A 19593-nucleotide genomic window follows, 5' to 3' on the forward strand; every position below is an offset into this window, starting at 1 on the left:
CCATTTACTTTACTTACTCATAGTATATATTCAGATTCTAAGTGTTATTGACCATATTTATTGTAATGTATAATATAACTGATAGGGCATACAGACTCTCATCTGCACCTTAGATTACTTTGTTTACTTTCTCATATTCTTATATTCAGAGTCAATTACATTCTTTACACCGTTTATTTTTATCTTTACTATAATTGTATTGCCTGTATTTATATCTTCTAATCTACTGTACCCTGCCCATACCTGTAGCTCCCCTTCCCCATGCTGCTACGATGCCCGAATTTCCCTAAGGGGATCAATAAAGGAATATCTTGTCTTATCTTAAATATGACATCAGTTAATTTGCTGGACTTACATTAACCCTTTCAGGCATATGGAGAGCTTGCCACTCGATTTAGAGTTCTATAATTAAAAAAATAAAAATAAAAAATAGTTAAAGGTGAAACACTTTGACATTTAGAATTCTAGCTTTTATAGTGTCCTGTTTCCCAGACCTTTCTTCATCCTCGTTCTGTGGAATTCTTACCGGCTGAAACCCTATCTCCTCCCTGTTGCATTTGGAAACAAGATGTACGTTGAAAGTCCAGGAAGTATCAAAAGGATGTTTATTTACATAAACAAAGGTCTCACACAGAATGCAAAACTAATTGAAAGTCTTTAGAGGTCTAAGGAAAGATATACGAAACTAAATGAATACGTTTTATCTCTTGTGGTTGTGCGGCCTATCTCTCCTAGCTTTCCTCATGGCTCCCCTCCTCCTCTTTCCTGTCCTGATGTTCTCTGTCCCACTATCAAGACTTAACTGAACTCGACCGGAAGAGCTCTCTCTCTCACTCACTCACTCACTCACTCACTCACTCACTCACTCACTCACTCACTCACTCACTCACTCACTCACTCACTCACTCACTCACTCACACACACACTCACACACTCTCTATCACTCTCTATCACTCTCTCTCTCCCTCGTGTCGAGATGTTTCTCTTAAAGGCCAACCTTCACGTTGTATTTTTGTTCAATAAACAATGTGGACTAGGCCAACAGTGATTTTCATGAAGAAGGGAAAAAAAAGTATTGAAATTGACCCAGTTTTAGCGTTTTTATCAAACATTTTGTCTGCCCAACACAATCACCACGCACGTGGATATTTTAATCAATGGTTCATAACGTGCGTGTGTAATCAAAATGATCTCGTCACAACAGGTGCAGGGCACCAGGGGGCTCACCAGGGGGCGCTGAGAGTCACACACAGCTAGTGGCAGGCACTGCAGGCAGAGAGCCTTGCTACCATAGATATATGCTTGCCCAGATTCGGCTCAAATAAGGGACTAAACACGTTTCGCAATTATGCCACATCAATGTGGAACGCCCTACCCAAAGCTGTAAAGGAATGTGGATCACTACCCACTTTCAAAACCTCTCTCAAGGGACACCTACGGGAGACTGCAATTCAAAACTGGCCCCTGTAAATATCCTAACCCAACCCCCTCCAATGTACAGTCATTTACCTAGTATGGTTTTGTCAATAGTCCAATGTACAATTTTGCTTGTTTGTACAGTGTGTCCCCCCCCCCCCTCAATTGTACAGTTTTGCTTGTTTATACAGTGTTTCTCCCCCCCCCCCCCCCAACCACCTCCAATGTAAATTACCCAGTATGGTTGTCAATATCCCAATGTACCCAACCCCCCCCACCCAACCTCCTCCAATGTACAGTTTCTACGTCAAATGTATATACTCCCTTTTCTTGACTCCTTCTGTATCACAAACAGTACTGTATTTGCAAATCTGGTATGTCATAAATGTATAGATGTAGCAGTACTGACTATCTGTATGTCAAGTATGTCATATATGTCCTGATGAATTGAAAATGGGGGACCCTGATGTAAACAAGACGAGAGTCTTTCTCTGGTCTGCATCCCCTTAACAATTGTGTGTATTGGGCGGCTAGGTGGTGTAGTGGTCTAAGGCACTCGCCACCAGTGTGGAGACGCTAGGATTCGCGTGTTCGAATCCAGCTCTCCACATTGTTTTTCAGTTTGGCTGGTCGTCCGCAGTAATACACATTGGCCGTATTACGGGGAGGGAAAACTGAAGGGTGGGGATCGAACGTTGTGAACAAGCGACTCCTACAAGTCGGTTGGTGCGCCTGCGCAGTAGAATCAGGAAGTGTCGGGGGCAGCGTGAGCCTCCCACGCGTTACTCCTCGACACTGAGTGATCGAGCTGCGCAGGTGAAAAGATGCGACTGCTGTTACCTCAAGTACCGGAGGGGACTTGTGCTATGTATGACTTAGTCCACATTGCAGCCGGCTTGTGGGAGGCAAGAAACAGCGTTCGTGACAGGGGAGGGTTGAATTGGATGATACGAAATTGGGATGGGAGAAAATATAGAAAATGGGAGAAAAAGTGGATCAAAAAACAATTGTGTGTATTGAGCTGTACTGTATTGTACCCATTCTGCAATCTGTTAATAAAGTTTTCAATCAATCAATCAATCAATGCTACTACTAGCCGAATGAAAATGTATCTGTTTCACCTAACACTATTGCTCCGTGATTATAGCCATCCTAAAGCTAACCACTATTTGTAAAAGCCACAACCACGTTACCATATTTGTAATAATGTAAATCATTGTGTCGTTGTACACATATTGTGTTTATAACGTTAGTAGCTAACATAGCTTAGCTTGGTAGCTATTGTGCTAACAACATATCCCGACATCCGGCTCGCTGGCCGGCATGAACGGCCGACCCAAAATGGTTCTCTCCTCTCTGTACACCCCGTCCCCACGGGTACCCTGTCGGGGGGCCCATGGACGCGACAACGGCGACAATGGTGGCAGCCTGTAGGGTGCTCGAGCCCGTAAAGGCTAGTGGTACACGATAGCTATGAGCTAACTAACTACGGCCGCCGCTGTTGTCGCGTCCACAAGCTCCTCCGCAGGACACCCGCGAGGACGGGGGCACACAAAGAGGAGAGAACCATAGGCTAACGTCAGTGTAGTGGTCCCGACTGTAGCAGGGACGGCGGAGCTATAGGCTAACTGTGATGCACCGAGTGGGCCACCATTGATCTAGTACTATGACCCGGACGGGCAAGGCATTTCCTGAAGTGACGTCACGGCCGTGCTAGCGTCTGATAAGCTTTTAGATTCGGCTCATTAATATGCACCTGTAGTGACGTCGGCGTTTGATAAGCTTTTTTGATTCGCGCGTGCATGTTATTCGTGCATGGACCTTTTTAACTCTTTCATAGTGGCATTTCCGGTGTCAAATGGAAAAAAATAAATAATGAAATGATATACCAATGATGTAAACTACCCATAATTGATCAGTAGGGTTTAACCTGGAGGTTGGGCTTTAAGCAATGTGGCCTTGAAGCCCTGTGCACCAGCTCTGTCCCGTTATCTGCGTTGCTATGGCAGATCTTGCACAGGCCCTGGGCTCATACAGAAATGGAGTGAAATGTGTCTGTCTAATACAGATTCAGTCTAAAAAACTAAACACCATTTTGCCAGAATTAAAAGGTGTTATACCTACGTACTTTACGTATTTTTCCTGTTATAATCCTAATGAAAACCAATTACCGTACTTTTCGCACTATAAGCCGCACCTGACTATAAGCCGCAGCAGCTAAATTGAATGATGTGTACATATATAAGCCGCACTGGACTATAAGCTGCATGTGTTTTAATGTTTAATTACCATATGTAAGGAGTGGACCCTGCGGCTTAATTTGACTCAACACGGGAAACCTCACCCGGCCCGGACGCGTGAATATTAAAGGCAACCAACTTGTGTTCGGCTTTTCTCTGATTGGCCGCGCCCCCCCGCCCCCACGCGCAGGCAAGCGCAGCCGTCCCACGTCCCAAATGAAATCCAAAGAGCACGCGCGGCAGCGCGGCAGCGCGGGCAACCAACTTCTGTAGTGTTGGGCTGCTGTTCCAACGCACTTGTGTTGGGCTGTGGTAGCAGTGGAGCGTGGAGCGCTGCTGACTGATTATTATGTTTCGCGTTTTTAACAACCAACGGTAGATTCACTCGTCACTGTACATGTATAAACAAAGCCCATACAGTTATGAAATAATAAACACTGTTAGGACTCGCAATAATAAACACTGTTACGACTATATATATATATATATATATATATATATATATATATATATATATATATATATATATATATATATAGGTACTAAATACCTATATGTCCCTATGCCATAAATGTCATGTATGTTGTGTATGTCATAAATGTCTATATGAATTGAAAATGGGGGACCCTGATGTAAACAAGACAAACGTCTTTCTCAGGTCTGCATCCCCTTAACAATTGTATGTATTGAGCCGTACTGTATTGTACCCATTCTGCAATCTGTTAAATAAAGTTTTCATTCATTCATTCATTCACTATCTGACTCTTAATAATAAACACTAGTGTTAGGACTATCTGACTCTTACTAATAAACACTGTGTTAGGAATATGAGAGCTCTGTCATTGAAGTGGGTGGTGGCAGTGTAACAACGTTCACCCTGATGTAAAGTAGCGATTTTTATTGTTTTGTCATGACAACCCAATTACATAATCCAACATATGTGTAAAGAAACAACATATTCCAGTTAACGGAATATTTTTTAATGATTCATTACGGTATAAATTAGGTTAACTGGAGCCAGCGGGGCAATGCGGTTGTTCATTCACCGGCTTCAGTGCGCCGCCCGCGGCTTGACTCGGTTCAGCGTTCACCCTGATGTAAAGTAGCGATTTTTATTGTTTTGTCATGACAACCCAATTACATAATCCAACATATGTGTAAAGAAACAACATATTCCAGTTAACGGAATATTTTTTAATGATTCATTACGGTATAAATTAGGTTAACTGGAGCCAGCGGGGCAATGCGGTTGTTCATTCACCGGCTTCAGTGCGCCGCCCGCGGCTTGACTCGGTTCAGCGTTCACCCTGATGTAAAGTAGCGATTTTTATTGTTTTGTCATGACAACCCAATTACATAATCCAACATATGTGTAAAGAAACAACATATTCCAGTTAACGGTATATTTTTTAATGATTCATTACGGTATAAATTAGGTTAACTGGAGCTGTGGAAACGATTATCTTAAATTATGGCTATGTGTCTAATATGGCTGTCTCAAACACAAGGACCTGGGGGAGCCTCATGCGCATGCGCGGCTCTCTGCCGCGACTCTCTTGTCTCTCTTGTCTCTCTTGCCGCAAGGCCGCGTGCTAGTGGATTGATTGATTGGCCGTGTGGCCAATCAGAGAAACGCTGAACGAAAAGCTGAACACAAGTTGGTTGCCTTTAATATTCACGCGGCCCGGACACGGAAAGGATTGACAGATTGATTGCTCTTTCTCGATTCTGTGGGTGGTGGTGCATGGCCGTTCTTATATTGAGCTTTAAGTTCCCACCTCTACAGAGAATGACTCCCACATCTACAGAGAATGACTCCCACCTCTACAGAGAATGACTCCCATTGGGACACAATACTGTCGGACAAATAACAAGAATTAACTCATTTGTATTAAGTTTAGCAAATAAGGGAACAGATAAATAACATTTCAATGCAGTAAAAAAAGCAATATTTCGATTTTCGGGTTTTGTCCACATATAAGCTGCACCGTTATATAAGCCGCAGGGTCGAAAAATGGGGAAAGAAGCCGCGGCTTATAGTCTGAAAAGTACAGTACTAATTAGCTTGAGAAAAGCGGTGTCCCTTAGTTTCAGTGCAACATTTCAGTTTCTGTACAAAATACCAAACTAAAATGCAAAATGTCTCTCTCAAGGCGAGATGACTGGAACAGTGGGTCAGAGTAGATGATGGCTGATGGTGTTTTACCAACCATGGAGTGATATAAAGAACAGATCAGTCTCTGTGACATTTTCAGCATGGTATATATTTTCCATTACAGTCCTTAATTGCCTTGCCCTTTCACAGACCAACGTGGAGCATTTAACAGAGAAGATGAAGAAAGATATCCAGCGAGGTCTGGTCCTGAGGTAAATAACGCCTCCATTCATTAGTCTGAGTCTAAAAGATTTTTTCAGGAATTAAGACAAAAAAAAGACAGAAGGAACACTGAAATTAGAATTTGAGTCTGACCACAGCAATCACACTCCTACACAGAGTTGTCTCTATGCCTGTACGGCACAGCTCTGCCCCAAGTGCCCATTACTGTAACAAAAACTCCCAAGGCCTCAACGACCACATTAGTTTGAAAGAAAATCTGGTAATAACTTTGAATTGTATGTATACATAGTATCGCAAATAATGAAATGTTAAGCTTGTCTGAACATTTCCGAGTTCTGCAGTGATGTTGTTATCAGAAAGGTAAAGAGACTATCTTTTTTGCGTAAGGAAACCTTTATGGCTGCATTCATCGTTGTTTCCATGGACACAGTGAATAAACATGGATGGAATTAAATGTAACTTTTTCCATAACATTTTCGGTTCTTATTAGTAAAGTATGCAAAAAATATAGGGTGAAAAATGTATCTTATGTTATTTATTCAATATGTTCAGGGAACGTTGTTCAATTATCTGCGTAGGAGTATGCACAGCAATATAAGTGTAGGGGTGAGAAGCACCAGAGGCCCCACAATACAATATTATCACAATACTAGAGTCACGATATAGTGATTTATTACCTTTTTTCCACTGCAAATTATGTCCCCAACGGACATATCTGCAATGAAAATATATATACATGATCTGTTTTTATCTAATATGATGAACATTTTCATTCTGTTCACCTCACTCCAATAATTTGTATTGCAGTAAATTGGGATTGTAAAGCATTATTAGTATTTATAAAAAAGAAAATTACATGGATGCATCACTGTATCGATAATATTGGCTCCCAAAATGTTGCGATGTGTTGATGTATGTATTTTATGCTTTTCTTAATGTAAACCTCTGTCTACAGGAATGAAAGATGCCATGAGCACTACACCACTGACTTCATACACAAGCTGTACACTGCGGAGGGCAAAGGCATCTTTGACTGCAGAGTCAACGTGCTGGGGCACCTTCAGCAGGTCTGGAACCACCATAAATACACCTCAATCAATCGTGAATCAAAACTGAACCTGGCAGCTCGGTAGTTAAGTGATACTGTGTATTATGTGACATGGTGGTGTCACGTTTAACAGATCATTACCTGTGCTGTGTATACTGGATACACAGTAGATCCTTCATCGCTGTGTCTTATTTCTCCAGGGAGGGGCACCTACACCCTTTGACAGAAACTTTGGCACCAAGTTGGGTGTGAAGGCTGCACTGTGGCTTTCGGAGAGATTAACTGATAACTTCAGACAAGGTACGGTAACGATCATGATGACAACTGTGGATTTGTTTATGTATATGGTTCACTTTCTTTCCCTTTTAAAGTAGCATTATCTATGGTTTCCGGTTTAAAAAAAAAAAATTACTGTAAAGCAGCATTGTTGAACAGTAGTTCCGAAACGTCATGGCTGGTAAATGTTCCACTTCCTCCCAACAGGCAGAGTGTTCGCCAACTCTCCAGACACGGCATGTGTACTGGGCCTCAACAAGAAGGTCATCTCCTTTATCCCCGTCACTGAGCTGAAGGATCAGACTGATTTTGAGTAAGCAGCACACACATCCATCAATGATTAATGATTGGGTTTCATCCCAAAATGCAATATCTCCACTATGAAAAACATGTCTCCTTTTATTGAGTGTGAGAGTGTGAGAGAGAGATGGACTGCATTTATATAGCGCATTCATCCAGAGTGCTTTAGAGCAAGGTGCCAACCTGCTCATCGGGAGCAGTTAGGGGTTAAGTGTCTTGCTCAAGGAGCTTTGACACACTGCCAAGAGGAGCCAGAATCAAACCGTGAATCTTCCTATTTACCAAATGCTCTATTTCTACCTTCTATTCTGCAGACACCGGATGCCCAAAGTCCAGTGGTGGCTGGGCCTGCGTGTTATGCTGAAGATGCTGGCAAAGTACCAGACCAGCTTCCAGGAGTACATCCCAGGAGAAATGGAACATGTTACACGCCGGTCCCTCAGCATCGACACCGGGTTCTAGACATTCCGGAACATTCTTTTCTGCCTCCATAACCGTCATCGATCAACTTTCCTGCCTAGATTCTACCCAAACTCCCTTCCTCTTTATCAGAGGAGTGGTTTGTGAATCTCTTATCTGTGCCTGGTAAACTTGACAAAATATCAGAAACCAACACTGAGCCCAGTACCACAAGAGCAGTAGTAACAAGACAAAAGTCTTTCTCTGGTCTGCATCCCCTTAACAATTGTATGTATTGAGCCGTACTGTATTGTACCCATTCTGCAATCTGTTAAATAAAGTTTTCATTCATTCATTCATTCAACTGTTTTTAATGAATGAGGATGATAATGAATGATAAAATAATGGACGACCGGGTGTCTGGTCACAAATTGGAGGTCTACATAATGATGATAAAAAACTAAAAGTTAAGATATGTTATTAATAGTTTGGGCTTAAAGCAAATAATGATGTCAAGCGACTAAATGTGTCCAATAATTTATTTAACTCTTCAATATTGTGTGCAATTCGACAATATAGTGGTATTCTCTATCATTGTAGTAGTACTTCTTGTATTGTAGTGAAAACATCCCTTTCAGGTATGTTTTGAAAGTGGTAAATTGTGGTATTTAGTCCAATATCAAATTCATATTTTTTTCTAAATGAGTCTAAAATATATTATGATTTGTGATCTTTATGGATCAAGCACTGTAGGACAGTATTGTAACAGTATTGTACTGTTTAACTACACCTATGATGCCATTTTAAAGGGTCTTCGTGTAATTTGTACAGAAAGCAACTTACTCACTTTCTAGTTGGTTTTGTCCTATTAATGTATAGCTTAGTAGATATTTTATTTTTGTTTATATTATACTGTATTCCATGAAACACTGGAGCTCTCATGGTATATACCATACTATAGGGCAAATGTCAATACACCAGTTGTCTATTATGCAGTTTAGTTCCTGTGCACATTTTTATAAGTCAATCATCATGATCGGAACCTCTTCACTGAACAGTGAATGTACTGTAGGTCACTGTGGTTCATTTTGATAACAATGTTATGCTATAGGAATACAAGAAATGTCCATCAAATATTTTGTGTTCTAGTTATGACATTGTGATACAAATGCTATATCATTTGTCTGTGTGCACATGTTCAAAGTCAAACTTTTCAGTAAGTAATTTCACGTTGCCAATAACCAAAGGGAAAAAAAGATATATATAATAATAATAATATATATGTACCGTATGTATATAGAATTGAGGTAACTGAAGGTTGACATCCTGTTTGCATATTGTTTGTGGAATTGGAGGCTGGGTTGGGTAGAGTAGAGTAGGGGCAGCTTGTGGATGCCTCTCTGCACTTAATAATTAATATTAAGTTTTGATTTGTTTCTATTGGCCTTGGTGTAGCTAACCGTCTATTCAGCAGCATATGGATGACATGTCCGACCCATTGAAGTTGATGTTTTTAACAAGACAAATTAATAGATGGGAAGCATTGGTTGTTATCTCCTCTCAGGCTCTTCTAATTCTTTATTAAACAAAAAATAAAATATGTGAAAACATCTCTTGTCAGTCTTTTTCTTTTACAGTACACTACTACAATTCAGTCAACTGGAAACTAGAGCTTGTGGCCAATATGTAATAACATATTTGCATCTTTCAAAACTTGGTTTTCTGAGGCAAATAATCTACTTACTATGTATTTACAATTTTTAGTTAGAAGATGAAGTAGCCGGTTTTCAACCAAGTGCTTTAAACTAATGTCCTTAAACTACTATAAAAACTAAACAAAAAAGACTGCTATTAGCATAGCATACACGTAGTGCAGTAACGGCTTACTGCTTAACTGAGCTATATGAATGACAGTGACAAATATGTATACCAATTGCATACTGTAACTCTTCTCAAATGTACAATATGTTAGAACCTTAATTTGAGCCATTACATAAAGTGTCATGGAGCTGAAACTATTTTGCTAGCTGCTATCAATTCTTGATTAATTGAAAATGGAGGACCCTTATGTAAACAAGACGGAAGTCTTTTTCTGGTCTTCATCCTCTTAGCAGTTGTTAGTATTGAGCTGTGCTGTATTGTACCCATTCTGCAATATGTTAATAAAGTTTTCAATCAATCAATCTTTACCCAACGCTGCCACTAATAACAGGAAAATACGTTTTTAACTTGACCTACAAACACATTTGACATGACATTCAATAATTTCTAGTGAATTATGATTCTGCTCATTACAAACCATTTTTTAAACAGGAAAACATAAGACAGAGAAACTTGCATTATCTTGTGGCTCATCTTGTTCCGAGGAAAGAGCTGGCTTACCCTGTATATATTACAACTAGTGCCCTCACAGCCCACAGCTGCCTTTTGTGGCAGAAACTAGAAAATACACTTGAAGCAAAAAGCTTGAAGGTTTCAGATGGCTCATTTACACAAATTAATAATTTAAAAACACAAATTGTGAGTGTCGCACTTATGATAGACGTTTTATGTGGAAAGCCTCCACAATATTTAATCAACAATCACTAATACAATATTTAATCAACAATCACTCTAAAACAATATTTAATCAACAATCACTAACACAATATTTAATCAACAATCACTAACTATATTTAATCAACAATCACTAACACAATATTTAATCAACAATCACTAACACAATATGTTTGAAGGCCAGTGCATCAATGATTGAACACTTCCAATCCATGAAATCAAAACATCTACAATGTACTTATTTACTTTTGATAGGCTATATGAAATACAGTTTGCCCTTGAATCATCTAAATCCTCAGAATAAAGTTAACATAAAGCTTACAAATTAAACTTGAACTTTATTTAATTGTATGAATTAAATTCATTAAAACAAAATGTTTACTTCTAAAACTTCCCAAAGTTGAAGAAGGATGGGAAAGCATCCCCACTGCCCGTGTCCTGGTGGGCAGTCTTCTCTGGACTCTTGCAACCAAAGGAGAACTGGAAATCCTCTTCGGACCTTTCACTTTGGCCAAATAGGAACCCTGGGCCTGCAAATAGGTCAAGAATTGGTCATTAGTTCAGTCATGCCAGTAAAGTACTGCTACTAGTACAACTATTACTACTACAACGCAGGGACGTGCACAGGATTTTAGAGGGACAGGTGCTCAAAGGCTGAAAAGGGCACTATACCTGTGTATGTTAGAACTGAGCGCGCAAAGCACGCAAGCTCGATTTTTGGGGGGCCTTTTTGGGCAGGGGGGCCCCCTTTTTATGCTTTTTGGGGGGTTTTGGTGATCAAATGTTGAATATTGAACTATAATAATCAGTGCAGGAGCTCACTTATCCTTGAAAGACACTTTTATCACTGACTTAAAAGGCCCATACATCTCCATAAATGTTCAGGGGGGAGGGAATAAGTGCTTACCCTACAGACCCCAAAAAGTGCTGTATATTCTGTATTATTTAATATAAATGCATTTTTTATTCCAATCCCGATTTGTATTTGAGATTCCCAAATCCCATCGGACTTGACTTCTTCGTGTCCCTCAGTGAGTGTAATACCAGCATTCAACTGTATGCGCCACAGCGGTTTCTATCATCATCATCATCACCACCCACGCTATGCATAAAATATATAGGTCCGCGGAGAGGCACGCTGAGGAGGCCGTGCAAACTGCAATGGAATATGGGGCATCTCTCTCTCTTTACCTAATATTTTGATTCTATCCTGACACTTTTCAGTTGGAAGGGCAGTCTATATGCGCAACACATTCTGCGCCACGCAGTATGCCCATCTTATACCACTCTCTGCCAGTGCTGTAACCCTATGGAGTGGCTCACCTTCTTTGCAGGGCTATAATTTTTTAAATATTATAGCTATATCGACATTACTATGGCCCATTCAACATCGGGTATCTATCGTTCCGGATGTGGGAACGTAATATTTTTCCATTCATACATTGTCGCGTTAGTACCGTCGTGAATATAAGTATGTTTTAGTGTATAGCAGTAATTCCTAGAACGCGTGTTATAGGCCCAGACGCATATTATACACAATCGATTGGCGTTTCGTTCCTATACACACTATATTAAAAAATTCAAATGCATATGATCGCTATACATTATGCTCCATCATGCGTGAAGGAAAGGGGGGGGGGGGGGGGGGTCGTTTATGATTCCTTGATTGTCACTAACGGCTTTCTTTAGTACGACACCATACGTTGATCGGATAGATTGCAATGAAATAAATGGATAATCGAGCTGGAATTAACGTTAGATTCCTCTTACCTGTGGCCGATGCGTCTGGAGAAAATCTTTTCCAATTATTTGATGTCGATCTGCTATATCCATTTTCCGCTTGTATGACGCAATAAACGCCGAAAGCATATTGATTCTTGCGTCTCGAAAGCGATCCCATGCACTCGAGTGTGTATCTTGATCCACGTTACAAGATATCTCTGCCGGAGGATTTTCCCCGATGCACAGAGCGCCACATCCGGTTTAGAGTGGAGTGCAACTCGCCCGAAATCCACCAGGCGGCGGTATTGAGGCGTTGAAATATCAGACAGGGTCCAGCTGGATCCCGGAGCCTTCCTGGATGAATTATGAATGCCAATAGCGAATAAAGGAAATAACGATCATAAAAACGAGTAAACTCGTTGTTGGCGCTATTCGATTGGCGGGCAATAACGAGTAAACTCGTTTTTAAAAAGGGCACTTTTTTATGGGGCTCAAAAGGGCAGGTGCTCAAGCACCCCTTGGGCTCTATGTGTGCACATGCCTGCAACAACTACAACTACTACTATTGCTGCTGCTACTACTATTACTACTACAACAACTATTACTACTACAACTACTACTATTGCTGCTGCTACTACTACTACTACTACTACTACTAAAACTACTACTATTAGTACTACTGCTGCTGCTACTACTATTACTACTACTACTATTGCTGCTGCTACTACTATTGCTGCTGCTACTATTGCTGCTGCTACTACTATTGCTGCTGCTACTACTACTATTGCTGCTACTACTACTATTGCTACTACTACTACTACTATTACTACTACTACTACTACTACTACTATTGCTGCTACTACTACTATTGCTACTACTACTACTACTATTACTACTACTACTACTACTATTGCTGCTACTACTACTATTGCTGCTGCTACTACTGCTCTTGCTGCTGCTACTACTACTACTATTGCTGCTACTATAGTAGTAGACCCCCTAAAGAGGTCCTGCATTATTATTATTATATTATATTGCTGCTACTACTACTACTACTGCTGCTACTACTACTGCTGCTACTACTATTGCTGCTACTACTACTGCTGCTACTACTCCTACTACTACTGTGCTACTACTACTGCTACTACTACTACTACTACTGCTACTACTACTACTACTATTGCTGCTACTACTACTATTGCTGCTACTACTATTGCTGCTACTACTACTATTGCTGCTACTACTACTACTACTACTACTACTACTGCTGCTGCTACTACTACTACTATTACTGCTTCTACTACTACTACTAATGTAATGACAGAATTTCAAAGACATTTGATATTTACCACTTGGAGATTTGGATCCAGTGGATTTCTGAGGGGAAAAAAGAAGAAAAAGAAATTGGCTTAGATTTACATTTACATTTAGCTGACGCTTTTATCCAAAATGATAAGCAGGAAGGGTACAACTCTGGCAGCTAAAGGTAAGTGATATTGTTCATCAAACAGTGTCGAATTTGAGTGCTACAGTCTTAGTAGTACTACTGCATAGTAGTATACATTGGCATAGTAGATTCCTTAGTAGCAAAGTGTATAATAGTAAAAGACAGTATGAAGATTAGATACAGTAGTTCTATACCGTTGTTATTATTAGGGGTCCACACAGGGAGTAGCTGGAACCCTATTCTATCTGTTTATTATTATTATTATTCTCTGCTAAAAGTGTCTGAGGCCCAGCAACCATACACCCAAGAGACCAACCAAATTTGGTAGTTGGGTTCCCCCCCCCGCGCGCCCCTCCGCCTGATTACTTTTACCAACGGATTTCCAGTTCCGCGTTCGCGTTCTGCGATCTGATTGGCCACTGACGTTTCTGGTCGCGCCAATCGTGTGACGCCTGTTTCTATCACCGGTTAAGTTTAGGCCCTCTTTCGAGTTTGTCTTAGAGCAGGGCGATAGAACACCAGCCCTGATTCCAAACTCTAACCTTAACCAACTTCGAAAGAGTCGCCTAAGCTTAACCAGTGATAAACTAGGCGTTAGGTAGTTTGCAGCTGTTCGAGGCGGAAATGGGCACGTCACACGATTGGGCGCACATGTCACATGACCAGAAACGTCAGTGGCCAATCAGATCGCAGAATGCGAACGCGTAACTGGAAATCCGTTGGTAAAAAACTAGACGCCACCCCACCACTACTCGGGCAATACAAATCACCTATGTTTCTAGTTTTAGTTTAGTTTCTTTAATAGTTGTCATACAGAAGTACAGAATACTTTCATACAAAATGCTTCTTACTGTTACGCTCCAGAGACTGTGCTAGACAAGATAGTATCAAATAACATAGTATAGCATGTAATTTAGAAGTAGAAAATGAGGTCACAGTGTTCAGTATAGACATATGTACAATGTTCGATGCAGAATAGACGTAACTGAGTTACCATATAATATACAATACTATGCAGTGTACTAATGTACAGTACTATATAGTGCAAAGCAGAAATGGGATGAGGTACAATTTAGGTACAATTTACAGTAAGGTGTACGAGTTGTAGTGCAATCCTTCATCAATAAATATAAAGTGTGGGGAGTGGGTGCTACAGTGTGTTTGTTTAAAGTGGGTGTGTGCTATAAGGTGTGTGGAGTGGGTGCTACAGTGTGTTTGTTTAAAGTGAGTGTGTGCGTGTGGATGTGTGTGCTATGTGCGTTTGATGGTTGTTGTTGTGTAGTGTTCATTGTTCGTTTAGCAGCCTGATGGCCTGGGGATAGAAGCTTCTTCTGAGTCTTTCTGTGCTCGCCTTGAGACTCCGGTATCGCTTGCCTGACCGCAGCAGTTCAAAGAGGCAGTTGTTCGGGTGACTGGAGTCTTTAATGATTCTCTTAGCCTTGCCCTTGCAACGCTTGTTGTAAATGTTCTGGAGGGTGGGGAGCCCCCCTCCAATTGTGCGTTCGGCTGAACGTGTCACTCTTTGTAGTCTGCTTCGGTCTTGTGCAGTGCTATTCCCAAACCAGGAGGTGATGTTGCCAGTCAAGATGCTCTCTATTGTACATGAGTAGAAGTTCTTAAGGATCTTCTGACTGACTTGGAACTTCCTTAGGCGCCTGAGGAAGTAGAGGCGTTGTCGTGCCTTCTTCACAACACTGTCAAAGTGTCAATGTGTGTGGTCCATGTCAAGTCCTCGGATATGTAGGCTCCGAGGTACTTAAAGCTGTTGACTCTCTCAACCGGTGCCCCGTCGATGCTGAGGGGGCTGTAGTCCTTGACCCCCGACCTCCTGAAGTCCACAATCATCTCCTTTGTTTTGCTGACGTTCAGGGAGAGGCTGTTTTCCTGGCACCATCCCGCCAGGACCTTGACCTCTTCCAGGTAGGCCCTCTCGTCGTTGGCAGAGATCAGGCCCACCACCACTGTGTCGTCAGCAAATTTGATGATTGTATTGCTACTCCGCTGAGCCACACAGTCGTGTGTGTACAGGGAGTAGAGGAGGGGACTCAGAACACAGCCCTGGGGGGCCCCTATGTTGAGGGTGATGGATGAGGAGGTGCAGTTGCCTGCTCTCACCACCTGGGGTCTGCCCGTCAGGAAGTCCAAGACCCACTGGCAGAGGTCATAGTTCAAGCCCAGGTCCCTGAGCTTGGCTATGAGTATGGAGGGGACTATGGTATTGAATGCCGAGCTGTAGTCGATGAATAGCATTCTCACATAGTTCCCCTGCCTCTTGTCCAGGTGTGATGCTGCTGTGTGCAGCACATGGGCTATGGCGTCCTCCGTGGACCTGTTGGGGCGGTATGCAAATTGCAGGGGGTCCATGTTGATGGGGAGGGAGGAGCAGATGTAGCCCTTTACTAGCTTCTCAAAGCACTTCATGGCTATGGAGGTGAGAGCTACAGGGCGGTAGTCGTTGAGGCAAGCAGGCTTGGATTTTTTGGGTACAGGGATAATAGTGGACTTCTTCAGGCAGGTGGGGATGACAGCCTGTTCTAAGGACAGGTTAAATATGTCAGTGAATACCGGGGCCAGTTGGTTGGCACAGACTTTTAGGACGCGGCCGGGGATGCCGTCCAGACCTGCTGCCTTCCTGATATTCACTTTTTTAAAGGTCCGCCTCACCTCATGCTCTGTTACCCTGAACACTGAGTCTCCATCAGCAGCAGACCCCCCCCCCCCCCCCATTGCCGTGGCTTGTGGGCTGGTGTTGTTATTACCAGCATCAAACCTCGCATAGAAGGTATTGAGGTCATTTGCTAAGGAGATGTCACTGTTCAGTTTGAGGGAGGCGCCTTTGTAGTCTGTCATCGTTTTGAGCCCCTGCCACATAGCTCTAGAGTCAGCCTGTTCAAACTGGAGTTCAATTTTATCCTTGTAGCGCCGTTTGGCCTCTGTCACTATCCTCCTTACGTTGTATCGCCACCTTGTGGTCATTCATGTTGCCTGCCACTAGGCCGTCGTTGTATGCTTTGGTGCGCGCTCTCAGAGCTTCACGGACGGATTTGTCTACCCAGGGTTTTTGATTTGGGTAAACTCTCATTGTGGTAGTGGGGATTGTTTCTTCCACCAAAGTACGAACATAGTCCAGCACTGTCTCCGTGTAGACATGAATGTTATCTGTGTCGCGGAACACGCTCCAGTCTGTGCAGTCAAACGCAGCCTGGAGCGTCTCCTCTGACGTCAAATCCCATTTCTGCACCTCTCGCGAGACTACGGGAGTGCTTTTGATTCTCTGTTTGTACTTTGGTGAAAGGAAAATGGACGCGTGATCTGACTTACCAAAGCCACTAGCAGAATGAGCCTTGTATCCACCCTTGAATTGCGTGTAACAGTGATCTAGGATGTTACCGCCTCTGGTGTTACAAGTCACATGCTGATAGAAGTCAGGTAATATCTTTCTCAGATTGGCGCTATTGAAATCACCCACCACTATAATGGCGCCGTTAACGTTCGCCGCTTGGATTTTATTTACCTCGTCGTGGAGTCTGGAGAGAGCGACATTATTGCTGGCTTGCGGTGGAATATACACTCCTACAAGGATGATCGCCGTTAACTCCCTCGGGAGGAAGAAAGGACGACACTTGATGGTTATATATTCCAGGTCTGGGCAGCAGTGGTTCGATAATTCCTTCACGTTAGCTGGATCGCTCCAATTGTTGTTAAACATGAAGGCAATACCTCCTCCACGTTGTTTGCCGGACAATGCTGATCTGTCCTTGCGGTGGATGAAGAAGTGGTCGGCCGGTTGTATGGCGTGGTCTGGGACGTCCGGCGTCAACCACGTCTCGGTGAAGCAGAGAACGTTACAGTCTCTAACGTCTCTTTGGTATTGAATCCTTGCTCGGATGTCATCCAGTTTATTGTCAATTGATTGTACATTGGCTAGCAATATACTGGGTAGTGGCGTTCGGTGTCGTCTGGATCTCAGCCTGTTACGGATCCCAGCTCTCTTCTCTATGTTGGCCAGATGGTGGTGCTATAACATCATCTCATTGAGCTATAATTAACAACACAAAGATTCAGTGTTTACAGAATATGTTTGAGTGATAGATCAGCTGTTTACGGTGTAGTGGCCCCTTAAATAATTCTCCAGATCTCTCCAATCCAAATGGTTTGGCTTTCAGTGGCGATTTGTTTACTTTTGGATTACACATTGCACCTTTAAAGTAGATTTTCTTAACTTAATGTGCAATCGATGGCCATGTTTCAGCCACTGATCTAAGCTAAGGCATAAAAAAAATATTGTTTGGTTCCTGTTGGTTGTCAGTTAAGGCCATGAGTAGGTAGGGAATTTATTTTATTTCTTATTTTATCTCTTCCCACGGCAACTATGGATAGGTAATAATTTCTTTATTTAATTAAAATGTTCACGACAACATGGATGCATGTACTCTGCCAGCATGTTTAATATCCATAATACTAAAGGTTTGACTAAGATTTTTATGAAACTTTATTGTAAAAAAAGAAAAAAGAAATTTAATTTTTATTTTTATTTTTTTTTACAATTTTTTTTTAAACTCATAAAATAAATTGGGTCGCACCTAAATCGGCAGGGTCGGTCGGCAACCGGAACCAAACCATTATTTTTTTTAGGCCTAAATTGGTTATCTAATTAGAAAACAAGGACACATAGTGTCGTAGATGTGAAACATTCTCACATAATTGAACTAGCCTTACACACCGTACAAGCCGGTGAGCTGCCACTGGGGGCAGAGTGATTGAACTGGGTATAAAATATATCATCAACCTTTATTTATACAATTGAGGTCACCCTCATTTTCTAAGGAAGCTGAAGCTGGCTGGCCTGCCACGAAATCTCCTTGTCAACTTTTACCATTGTGCGGTTGAGAGTGTGCTGACCTACGGTGTGTCTGTGTGGTTCTCCAGCTGCACAAAGGCAGAGCAAGAGGCTCTACAGAGGGTGGTGAAGGCGGCAGGCAGGATCGTCGGGACTCCTCTACCAAACATCACCTCCGTCTTCACCTCCCGCTGCCTCCACCGCTCCAAATGTATCATCAAGGACCAGTCTCACCCAGCACATCACCTCTTTCAGCTCCTTCCCTCAGGGAGGAGATACTGGTCCATACATGCCAAGAGTACAAGATTTAAGAACAGCTTTTTCCCCCAAGCAGTCAGACTGTTAAATACTCATTGACTGTCCCCTCACATGCACCATGCACTTACCACTGCACTTGATAATCTCTGATTACCACCCATCATGCACTTTATTATTTAAAATATTCTGTTATGTACAGTGTTATGTGTTATGTGTTCATGTATGTATATATGTACTACGGTCTGTGGGAGCTCCCCTGAAATTTCGTTGTATACTGTGCAATGACAATTAAAAGTCTATTCTATTCTATTCTAATGTCATCGAGATACATATAAATTAGTACTACTACTACTGAGTAATAGTGCTAATCAGATATATGTACAGAGTTGTAGTATTAATATGTACAGTGATACAGGTATAAAGATACTATGGTAGTAAGTCATACTGGCCAGCAGCGTAACTAGTAAGAGTAGGTAAGGGATATGTACAAATATAGATATAGTATCTACAAGTATGTAAAAAGGATTATATGCAGGTATGTACTATGTACAGACAGATGTGGATATATATATGGTAAGATTATATATATATATATATATACTAGGGGTCAGGGTTAGAAATTTAAAAAAGAATTCCAGGGCTTTTTTTGCACCCCTTAATTGATTTTCGGGGGCTTTTTTTGTATTTCGGGGGCACATAATTTTTATGATGAAAATTAAGTCTTCGTCCCCATGTTTGATAACGTAATGTTAA

At 41.8% G+C, this 19593-nt stretch overlaps 2 protein-coding genes across 4 annotated transcripts in view; one reads left to right on the plus strand and one right to left on the minus strand.

The window, feature by feature from the left end:
* Positions 1–8372, plus strand: part of pfkla (phosphofructokinase, liver a) — an 88598-nt gene extending 80226 nt beyond the window's left edge. The window contains exons 18-22 of the mRNA XM_084314963.1: positions 5962–6023; positions 6950–7061; positions 7243–7342; positions 7526–7631; positions 7933–8372. Coding sequence (XP_084171089.1) covers positions 5962–6023; positions 6950–7061; positions 7243–7342; positions 7526–7631; positions 7933–8080 — 528 coding nt within the window. The 3' untranslated portion in view covers positions 8081–8372. The remainder of the gene's footprint in view (positions 1–5961; positions 6024–6949; positions 7062–7242; positions 7343–7525; positions 7632–7932) is intronic.
* A 2195-nt stretch (positions 8373–10567) lies between these two features.
* Positions 10568–19593, minus strand: part of LOC311228892 (uncharacterized protein) — a 33141-nt gene continuing 24115 nt past the window's right edge. For all 3 annotated transcript variants that reach the window (XM_084314856.1, XM_084314855.1, XM_084314854.1), the window contains exons 14-15: positions 13645–13672; positions 10568–11103 (exon numbers count right to left, since the gene is read on the minus strand). In XM_084314856.1, the coding sequence (XP_084170982.1) occupies positions 10958–11103; positions 13645–13672 (174 nt within the window). In that variant the 3' untranslated portion in view covers positions 10568–10957. The remainder of the gene's footprint in view (positions 11104–13644; positions 13673–19593) is intronic.

This window comes from Notolepis coatsorum, assembly GCF_963971535.1.
Source record: "Notolepis coatsorum genome assembly, chromosome: 5".
Taxonomy (NCBI): domain Eukaryota; kingdom Metazoa; phylum Chordata; class Actinopteri; order Aulopiformes; family Paralepididae; genus Notolepis; species Notolepis coatsorum.